General features: G+C 45.2%; 1 protein-coding gene across 1 annotated transcript; it reads left to right on the forward strand.

The window, feature by feature from the left end:
• Positions 1-649: 649 nt before the first annotated feature.
• On the forward strand, positions 650-10,135 carry TGIF1 (TGFB induced factor homeobox 1). The gene is made up of 3 exons (XM_054285106.1): positions 650-951; positions 7,520-7,746; positions 9,074-10,135. The coding sequence occupies exons 1-3, from the start codon at positions 936-938 to the stop codon at positions 9,638-9,640; spliced, it is 810 nt and encodes a 269-aa protein (XP_054141081.1). The 5' UTR covers positions 650-935; the 3' UTR covers positions 9,641-10,135.
• Positions 10,136-10,907: the final 772 nt, after the last annotated feature.

Raw genomic sequence — 10,907 nt, forward strand, 5'->3', positions numbered from 1 at the left:
CGAACTGATGTAAAAATAACCGCAGAAACGGGGCTCGCCTTCCCCGCGGGGGTGGGTGGGGGTGTGTGTGGCCAGCGCCGGCCAGGCGGGGCTCCTTCGGCACCGCAGGGGATCGGGGGGAGCAGCCCCCGCCGACCGGGCCGTTCGGCGGTCGGGAGGGGGGCGCGGGTCTTTGGAGGGCTCCTTTCCTTCCCCTGCCGTACGCACTCTCCTTTCTTCTCCTCTATTCACGCGAAGGAGTGGGTGGTTCGTCCGGCAGCAACAGGAGGAGGCTAGTCAAGGGCAGCTGTCAAAATCTCCCCCCCCACCCCCGCCTCTTCCTTCTCCTCCTTCCAGTTTAATGATCAAACGTCTGCTTGGAAGAAAGGCGAGGGAGCGGGAGGCACGGAGAGCTCCCCCCGCCGCTGCTGTTGTGTGTGCATGAGCGAGCGGGTACAGGCGGACACCCCCCCGTTCCGGCCGGTCCCTCCCCTCCCGGGTGTTGAGGCTCTGTCAGACAGGAGGGGAGGGAGCAGAGAGGAGGAGGAGGAGGAGGCAGTCGCCGCCGCGAGTGCCAGTGCAGCGCACGGTTACTCTCCCGTACTCACTGCGGGGAGGTGGGGGAGGGCGGGCGCTGTGTACCTTTCTCTCCCGTGCCTTTCCTCACTTTAACAGGCCGGGGCCAATCGCCAGCAGAAGGGAACAAAGGGAAGGGGGGAGGGAAGCCCACCCCGGCCGCACTAGAAAGCCCCCGGGGGAGGCAGAGCCCTGCGGCTCCCGCTGACAGCAGCGCGGCCGGTGACCGGGCGCCTGGCTCCGCGGCGGTGTTTCTGCTTTCTTCATCGACCTTCTCCTCCTCGCTGAGCTTTAAGGGGGAAAGCAGCGTCCGGCGAAGGGAGAGAAACTTGGGTCGGTGCGTGGGGTGTCCGGCGATCGGCTCAGTCCTCGCGATCAAGATGAAAAGTAAAAAAGGTAGTTGTGACGGGGTGCCGGGACAAAGCGGGGTGCCCCGCGCCCCTAGCCGGGGTGGAAAGGGGAAGGGGGGGCTGTCGCTAAGCCAGCCGGAGTCCCTTTGCCCTCTCGGCCTTTTGTCCCCCGTGTCCCCCCCACGCCCCCTGGCCTGTATCCCGTGGAAGATTGCAGTGGATGCTCCGCTCCCAGACAAAACATGCGGGGCTGTTGTTTGGAGGCGGCCGCCTCTTTGCGCCGCTGGCTCCCTGTCAAAAACATGTCCAGCCGTTCGCCTCGTGTCCTCCGCCAACTTTTGTTCTCTCCCCCTCCGTGGAGTTTCTTCCCCCTGCCCTCCCGTAAAACACTTTTGAACGCTTTTCCGCACCGAGCCCCACCGTCCCCGCGAGGGAGACGAGGGTGCGGGTGCTGTTCCCAACTTGGGGCGAGGGAAGCGGGACCGTCCGGCAACTCTTTGTTCGCGGGGACGGCAGCGTGGGGCTTGAGGCGTGGGGGGGGGGGGGGGAGCATCGGCGGCAGGGCTTCAGACCCCTCCGCGCCCTCGACCGCCTTGTTTTGCTGACAGTTGAAGCCTTTTCTATCCCTTTTATCCCTTAAAACAGGGGGACGAAACACAAAGTACAAAAGTTTTGACGCAGGGTTAAAAGGAGGAAGACTTCCCCCCCCCCCCCCCCCATAACCATAAGGGCGACAAACTTTACAGTTAGAGGATCGTTACTCATCGCACTCGTGGTGCTTTAAGTGCCCTTAAATTAGCGCCTGGCCACAAAGACGCGGAACGTGCTTTCGGATCCAGCGCTGTTGCGCTGGCTGGGAAGAAGTTCCTAGCAAAGCAGTGTCTGTTCAGTTGCGATTTGCCAGTCGGCGGTGTGGCTGAAGGGTGTTTTGCATTCAAAGACCATTAAATGCTCCGAAGTGGAGGGTTAGGAGGGGAGCAGTGCGCATGTTCAGTACTCTACAGAGTTGTGCTGTTTTTCCCCCTACTATGCATTCCTGCGGCTCCGTAGTAAAGCAGCCTCTCATTGTTAGTACCCTTGGAGCAATTAATGCATATGTAGTTCGTGAAATCATTGGGCTGCTGCAGACATGGTGTGTACTAATATGGTTTGTAGCCCTCGTCAGAAGTTTTTTTTTTGGACCTGCCGTTCGGCTACGAGGAGCGCACACAAAGGGAGCTGAGCCACAAAGGCGAAGTTTAAAGAGCAGCAGGCAGGGTGGTGCTGAGGAGCGCAGCGTCCCGCGGGAGCGGAGCGGGGCTTGATCCCAGCTCAGCCCCATGCGCCCAGAGACAGCGGCAGCGCTGGCTTTTAAATGTTTCTTAGGTAGGTCGCGATTCTTCGCCCTGTTGGACGCAGTTTGTGGTTTGTTTCCCCCCCCTCTTTTATAGTTTCGCTGAATTAATTTAGCCCAGTTATTTTTAGGACATTCCTATGCTGCCTATTTGCACAGCAGTGGTGAGCTGGTTTCCTGTCTGCTGTTGCTTCCATTGTTCAGACTTCTCTCCCCGAGGGCAGCTGCTGGTTGGTGAAATACCAAACTCCCTGCACTTTCAACTGTTGTTCTTGCCACCCCCGAAATAAATGTGTGTGGAAAACGCTGACGTAGTTTCTAGGTATGCATGTGTAGGGCTTTGTGTGTAAGTGTGTGTGTGTAAGCTCTGCTTTGAGGATTGCAAATCCTGGGCTGAAACAATGGAAACAATGAAAGGTGACAGGCGGGAGGGAGAACTTTTGAGAGGGGCCATGGGCCTGGGGTTTGCGTGGCACAAATTAAAAGGTGAGGAGACAAAGGCGGAAACTTTTAAAAAGATGTTAGGGATAGGGTGCCTTTGTTTTAATAAAGGTTGGGCTTGTACTTATTTGTGACCTCCTGGCATTGGAAGCTCATTCAAGAAGTTTCAAAGACTGACTTTGTTACAGATTTCTTGCTTGCACTCCTAGAAAAATCCCGTTTAGAATAAAAAAAGTATAGTACAGCCAAGTCTAGTTGCTTTACAAGTAATAGAGTGCAAGCTGTAAAGTACAGAGGAAAACAAATAGGCTGGTTCCTCAATTATGAAACTCATTCAGAGGAAAGAGGTGGTGTTTTTTTTCTTTTACTGTGGAAATTCCCTTCTGTATCCTTGTAGGGTTTTTTTTTGCTACTTATGATTTTAAAGTAATGTGGTTTTGTTGCTGATTTTTAAATTTGCATTGCATTTTAGTTGGGTTTTTTGGTATGTGTGTTGAGTTTAAAATTTTTAAGTGTGTCATGCTGTGTTTTTCTTGATGGCTAGTTTTGTTGAGGGGTGTTTTTTTGTTTTTCTGTTTTTTTTAAACTAGAAGACTGTGGATTTAAACCTCAGGGCTTTTTTATGGATAGTTTAATTTACAAATAATAACGTGGTAGCAGTCACACGGAACCTACTTGCCTTGTTAATGAGCTGATTTAGAACACAGTCTCGAAAAGGCACAGGCATGTGCTCAAGTTTATACATGTGAAGAATCTTACTGAACTTGGTTACAACAGGATCGGGGGCTTGGATGGGAACTGGTTCTGTTTATCAGCGCTCATAAAAAAAAATCTCACTGCTGAAGAAATTCAGACAGCCCTGAGGGGTGGGAGGTTTTCTTTAAGGTGATTTTTGTCCATCCGCTCTCTGGAGGGCAGAGATTGTTCCTTGTGGTATACTTTGTCCTCTTTTGAATAACAATTGGCTTCTGCCACTTCCTCTGCGAAGCTCTTCCTCGACACAATGGGATAGTTGTTTTTTTGTGGTGCCTTTTTTTTTTCCCCTCATAGCCTAAATTGTTCGTTTGCTTAACTTCCATTTCATTTGTCTCAGCCTCTCTAAATACTTTGTCCTCCCCCTCAAAGTATTTCAGCATACCTTTTTAAGTGGCAGTGGTTTGTTTTGAAATCAGCTTTAGTCATCACTGTACTTTTACTCAAGTTGTTTCGAGCTGTTAACTAACGTTGGGTGTTGAGCCCAGACTCCAGATCCTGGGTGTAATCTTCCCTGAGCTGATTAACGGGGAGGACCTGTGAAGTCTTTGGGCTGTGATACAATGCAACAGTGCATTCAATCATGCACATGACTTCAGCTGGGAAGCCAGGAGGATAAAGTAATTTATAAAGAAGGGATGCTGATCATGTAGTCCTTAGATCATTAAGAGCATAGACTACCCTTTTAAGTGGCGGTGAGGAAGTGAAGGAATGGGATTTTGTGTTGTTTCTCAGACCTCTCTGCAAATGAATTTGTGCTGCTTTAATTTTAGTTCTATAAAAACAGGGTTTTTTGTTTGGATTAAATGTATTTAGGAGGAGACATAAAATAGCCTGGCCCTAGCCTGCTTTTAATACAAAATAAATTAGTAGGTCAGCTGGGGCTACTCATCGTGTCCACAGGCCTTTATTCTGGGTGTAAATAACAGTAAGCCAATGGTCCAGTCATGGAGCGTGGCCAGGACCCTTTTCAGCTGGGCCCTGTTAAAACAGGAAACCAGCAGCGAATAGGCTGATTACTAACAAGACGGAAAAACAAAGCTGGGTTGTAATCAGCAGGAATGCTTTAATGAAAACAGAGCCTTGACAGCCACAATGTGGCTCCTGCTCTAGTAAAAAATATCAGCTGGGGTAGTGCGAGATTTCTAGCCATGACTTCCTGTTGCTGCTAGCTCTGTCCTGCGCCTGAGAGATCTGCCACGAGTTCAGAGGGCTGATCAGCTATTTAAATGAGCAGAAGTCTGTACTACGCTGGGTTTCCTGCTTAACCAAAACCTGCTTTGTGTCACTAACTTACTGTGTCACTTAATATGACACACTCAGCCAGCAGGTCAAAGGGCTGGCTCCGCTGGTGACTCATTTCTTGCTAGGTAGGTTACGGTTAGTCAGATGACAACTTTTACTTTAGCAAAAGATCTTATTTGGAAAGGGAGAAACGTTTTTATGCTGCTGGCTTGCACACAGTATCTTATCACTTCTTTTTTTTTTAGCTAAAGGAAAAGCAACAGTTCTAGGAGAGGTTTTGCTGTTAAGTCAGTTTTCTGAAATTCAGAGAGATGTCCATGGAGTCTTTAGTTGTCTGGTAGAGCCAAGAAAGATCGCTTCAGATTGAGTGGTGTGTACCTGGAGTACTTTTCGTTATGCCATGTACATACTGCTTGCAGACCATTAGACGTCTAACTTTTTCGTAATAGTTTCTCCTTGCCTCTTGTTTCCAGCCCTTGCTGTTTGCCTGTCCCTCTTTTCCAAGGTCTTGCTTTACTGCCCATTATATTTAAAAACAAACAAAAAACCCAGCCCTGTGAAGTGCTGCAACAGTTCTGGGTCCTGACAAACAAGAACAGCGCACTTCAAAACATTGTCTGAATAGCATGGGCTAGTTTTAGCTAGTTTTTAAATTCAATTTAAAAGGGCTGAGCTGCTTTGCAGAGCTGTCCTGTTGTCTCTGCAGGATCTTTGTTCCCAGAAGTGTTCCTCATGGCTCCAGGAGCTCATGGTGCAAGGCATGTTCTCAGGTCAGGTTGCAAGCATGACAGCACTTTCCATGAAGCTATGACAAAGTGGTTTGCTTGGAATTATTGTAAAGCAAACTTTTGACATACTTTCTGCACAAATTAAGAAACTGTTACATAATCTGGAGTTTTATCTTGTGTTGGTTATTTAAATATTGTCCTATTGTTCCTATTCCATGACTGGATAATTTATGTAGCTAATCATCAGATGAAAAATTTGGTGTGTCAGTTTGGTGTTTGTCAGTCACATAAATCAGCAGTTGGGAGAATGAAAACAATACCAAGTGAGTTACTGAAGTAACTCCACCAGACAGATTGTGGATTGATCATCCTGTTGGGAATGCTTGTGTATCAAAACTGTGCATTTCAAATTGGACAACTTAAACTAAATTTAAGGATGTTGGAGCTATTCATAAATAGGGGAAGGAAAGATAATTTACTGTGTCAGCTTTGGCTGAAGTTTGGAAGTGTGAGGAAAGGTCCTTCTCTGTTTCTCTCCCTACTCTCCTGCCAAGTATTAAGGAAAACTTGCTCATACATACCTTCTGTCTTTCTTTGTGTGGTAGTGGGGGTTTGGTGGCTGTTTGGTTGGTTTTTTTAAAGGGCATTACTTCCTTCTTGCTTCTCACTTCTGTAAGTGCCTTTACTTATGGATATAACATAATTTTATATAGTTTAATATTTTCACAGGTTCACTTCTTGTTGTTTAGGTCTTACTTTATTTCCTTGAATAGAATTTTTTAGTTATGGGTGATTTCCCACAGAAAATGTTACTTTTGACGTCTAGTTGGCTTTACTATTAAGATTTTTAGTTTTGGCGTTACAAGTGAGCAAATTTCTTCCTTTCCACCCATCAACCCCCCAGTCTAAGTTCAAAAGACAAAAAGATTAAGGGCTTGTTTTCCTTCTAGAGTTTCTGAAACTGCTTCTGAAAGGCAGTGTGAGTTCACTTGAAATGAGTATTTATTTGTACTAGTTGAATGTGGGTAGTATCTTATTTGGACTTGTATATAGTTTGTAAGATTCCTAAAATTTCTGGTGAGTTTAAAGCGTGGTTTTCTTTGTGTTTTATGGAACTAGTGACTCTTGCATCCTACCAGAGGAGTAGAATTGTAGCCTTCTTAACTGTTGAATATTTGCTCGTTTGTTTGATTTACATTCCATAGCTTCATGTTACTAGTAGTGTGGTGTTCATGTATAAAGGGATAGTCAGATTGTGAAATCTGTTCCTTCCTTTGTGTTGGAGGGGGAAGGTATGCAGTTAACTGGTAAGTTTGGAGCCCTTATAGTAAGCATAGCATAGAACACACGTTTCCAGGGATAAAAATATGAGATGAAAACCACAAAGTTGAAAAAACAGTCAGAATAAAAACTGGTACATCTAAATGATCATGGTTCTTTGATAGACAATACAATTAAATGAGAATGCATTTCCTGATGAACTCTTAGGCACCTGGCTCTTGCCTTCTTCTGCACTTTTTTTCCTTCATTAGTGAAAATCTTACAGGTGGTGAGAAATAACAATTTTTCCCTTTCTTTTTTTCTTCTTCCATTAATTTTTCTGAATAGATGTAATTATTAATTTCTAAAACCTACAACCTATCCCTCCCAAGAGACAAGCATCAGGATGTTAAGAAATAATTAAATAACTTATTGCTTGAGTTGGGGTGTTTTAAGTTCTTCCTTGTTGACCTTTTGCTCAGCTACTGGTTAGTTATCCTTGAAAAAAAGTGCTAGATGCATACCACAACCAGCAAACTTGGACAATATTCTCATTAGATAGAAGCTATCTGATAACGTTCAGCAGATAAAAGGTTGCCAGGGGAACAAGAAAATGCAGGTTTGCAAAGAAGAATTCCTTTAGGAAGGGATCATTTGTGCTACTTTTTTGTTCAGCTGACAGAAGAGCTACAGCATGACAAGTTAACGCTGCAGGACGAATCTCCCGTGCAAGGGGCTGTTACAGTAAATACATGTGATATATAAATGTGATATAAAATGTCTGTGCCACACAGTGCTGGAGCCAAGCAGTTAATGGATTTAGGAGGCTGATTGTTCTTGTCTTACAATTGCAGGTGTAGTTGCAATATCAGGCAGTGAAACGGAGGATGATGACACTATGGATGTCCCACTGGATCTTTCCTCATCTGCTGGCTCAGGCAAGCGGCGGAGACGTGGCAACCTGCCCAAGGAGTCTGTGCAGATTCTTCGGGACTGGCTCTATGAGCACCGATACAATGCTTATCCTTCAGAGCAAGAAAAAGCGCTGTTATCCCGACAAACACACCTTTCTACACTACAGGTATTTAAAAAAGTAGTTCTCCCTTCTAAAGGAGCTGTTTTCTGTTTTAATTCACCTGTGTTCTAGTCGTGGATACAAATGTTTACAGTGCATGTGAGATTTCCTTTTTTATTGCTACTCTCCTGCTGATGGCACTCATAAGGAGAGATAGAGACTGATTATGTGTTATGATGATCTTTGTTTATTGGGAACAAAATTATTTTTGTGGGAGAACAGACAGTCATGAATTGGAGCATGCATGCTAATTTTTTGCAGAATTGTGCCTCAAAAGACATAAAGTGTCTGTACAAGGTAATTTATTGTGAGAAGAAGGTATTTATTTGTCAACAGAGCTTTTATGGTGATAGATGTGCAGCTTAGCATATAACTCTTCACTTCTAAAATAGCAACTTGAGGCTCATTCCAGTAGAACATGGACATATATAATTATGTGTATGATCACTGCCGTTAAAATCAGTGGAACAACCTATATGGGATCGAGCTACTCAGGGGTGTTAGTGCAGGTGTGGACAAGGCGTTTGTATGTTTATTTTGGATTCTCATCCTGGGATGCCACTGGCATCTGTGAGGTCCCTTGGATGCATCATTCTTATCTTCTGTGATCGTCTTGGGTCGAATAGCTTTTGCCCATTGCTGCATCCCATGTTGTGGGAAGGTGGCTGCATGAGAACTTGGGTAAACCAGGGTTTGGTTTTGGGAGCTGCTAAATAGAGAGCTCTCCTGTTGAGTCCTGGACTTAAATTTTCCATATTAATTCATTAGTGCCAAGTTCATAATTGGCCATAGAGTAAAATTTTCTTAATGTAACATTATAAAGAAGACTTCCTTTATGTAGTAAAGAGAAAAAAGACGTTAAACTATAAACTATCCTGTATTGCCCAGGAAACTGGTTGATATTTAAACAAGGACAAACTTAAGTGAGGTAATTCATGTTATGTCTGTCGACACAGTCAGTTGAACAAGGAAAATCAGTAACTATTTGTGGGAGGAGTGGCTCTCTTCAGAGAGAAAAGGTTTTCCTGTTGTTAATTAACCTAAGCTAGGGAACAATAGCCAATAGGTTAATGTGTGTGCACAGAGTTAAAAGCTAAACCCCTAGTTTGGACTTCAGATGTCCCGGGGCTTTCTGTAACAGGAGCAGGGAGTCGGTAGCACCGGGACAAGGGAAGGGCCTTTGCCAGGCATGCCAGAACTTGTCAGTAGGTCTCTATTTTGTTGTGCAGTAAAGGAAACTGCTTGGAGGGATTCATTAATCTAACTGTCCGCTCTAGTGGCACATAGTTGGGAATGAATGAAGGTAGAAATTAAGATGTCATTATATTCCTAGGTCTGCAACTGGTTTATCAATGCACGCCGCAGGCTGTTACCTGACATGCTGAGGAAGGATGGCAAAGACCCAAATCAGTTCACTATCTCGCGGCGAGGGACCAAGCTCCCCGAGGGCGGCCTGGTGGAGTCTGCCATCAGCACTAAGAACTACATTCCCCTGCTGGATGAGACTGCCTTCCTTCCCGCCGCCGCGCCGCTCGGCAAAACCGTGTCCTCTTCCAAGCCGGCTTCCCCGGGATCAGTCCTGGCTCGGCCGTCGGTGATTTGCCACACGACTGTGACTGCGTTGAAAGATGCCCCTTTCCACTTTTGCCAGCCAGCTGATGTAGGCCAGACCACGGACCTGCAGCAGCCCCCGGCTGGCGGCTTCACAGATAGCCCCCTCTCGTGCCACGAGGACGCATCCAAACTGGGACCTGGTGCAAACACACAGAGTGGGCTCTTCAACACTCCTCCTCCAACACCACCAGACCTTAACCAGGATTTTAGTGGATTTCAGCTTCTGGTGGATGTTGCACTCAAAAGGGCGGCAGAGATGGAGTTGCAGGCAAAACTTATGGCCTAAATCCCCTTCCTTCTCTTTCCCCGTTTTGTTTTACCAGGCAGGGATCTAACAGCTGTGTGGTTATTGCCACCCACACGATATCAAAAGACTTCACTGCGTTATTATTATTTTTTTTATTAATCTTATTTGCACAAGGGGATTGCTGAAATGAAGCTTCCTGTCACTGAGATGGTCTTCAGTGGAATACGGTCATTCCAAGAATTACGAACTTAAAGCTACTGTAGAAAGAAAGGATTGTGTGTTTCGTTGGGATTTTTTTTAATGTTTTCTTTGTAGATTTTTCATAATGTGAGATGTTTCCCAAGATCATGTGATTTGTTTTGTTTCTTTCAGACTGTGCAATATCTAGTAATGATATAGAGTCTTCTTATCATTCCCATGTGGAACGGAATATACCGACACGCTGTCTAAATTTTCAATTTTTTTAACAATACAAACTTTGGATGATCATGCTTTTTTTCCCATAATATAATAAAGTATTTTCTTTAAAAGTGATGCTTACAGAGTATTTTGTTGAATACAAGCTTTGCAGAAAACATGAATTACCCTTGAAACAAATGGAAGTGAGAAATATTTTTGAGCTCATACTGACTTTGTTTGGTTCAGAGGGCCATAAACCAGACTAGCAGTTGTTGTTGAAAAGAATGCTGAAAAGTGGGCCAGAAGTACCTGATTGTGTTCTGCTATGTTGAAATTTTTTAAGAGGCCAAAGGGAGCTATGTAGGCAATTTTGACTAAATTTCAGAGGGAAACCTTGGGCCCCTCTAAGAGTTCCAGCTCTTGGCTCCTTGAAATGCTTTAGGGCTGGGAAATGTGATGGCCCATGGGGAAGATCTGAAGATAAAAGGAAGAGGCCAGAAGAGGGGCTGGGACAAGTATGAGTGTTCTTTGCAGATCTTTGTGATGCAGCTCCTAGACATGACTGGTGACAAATTTTGATAGGGGAGGGCAAGGGCTTCTAACCTTACTTGGACTAGCAATGAGAAGGTTTTTACTCAGTAATTCTAGTAGACTGAAATGAAGTAGGCTGTATTGCATTGAAATTTGAGTTCTGGGAGTCAGGTCTTTGTGAGGTACTTTAACAGGTGGTTGGCTAAGATTTAGAAGAGATCCCTGTTGTATTGGGGTGTATTTTTGTCCACAGAATCGAAGTTACCTTTCAGAAAAGGACTTTGCTATCAAAATGACTTATTACTGAAAATGGTGAAGACTTGAAACTCACATTTCAACTTACTTGAATGTCAGTCACCCCCACCCTTATCCTTCC

Source organism: Melozone crissalis, unplaced genomic scaffold (genome assembly GCF_028551555.1).
Source record: "Melozone crissalis strain CALT ecotype California unplaced genomic scaffold, PUWL_Pcris_2 ptg000042l_1, whole genome shotgun sequence".
Taxonomy (NCBI): Eukaryota; Metazoa; Chordata; class Aves; order Passeriformes; family Passerellidae; genus Melozone; species Melozone crissalis.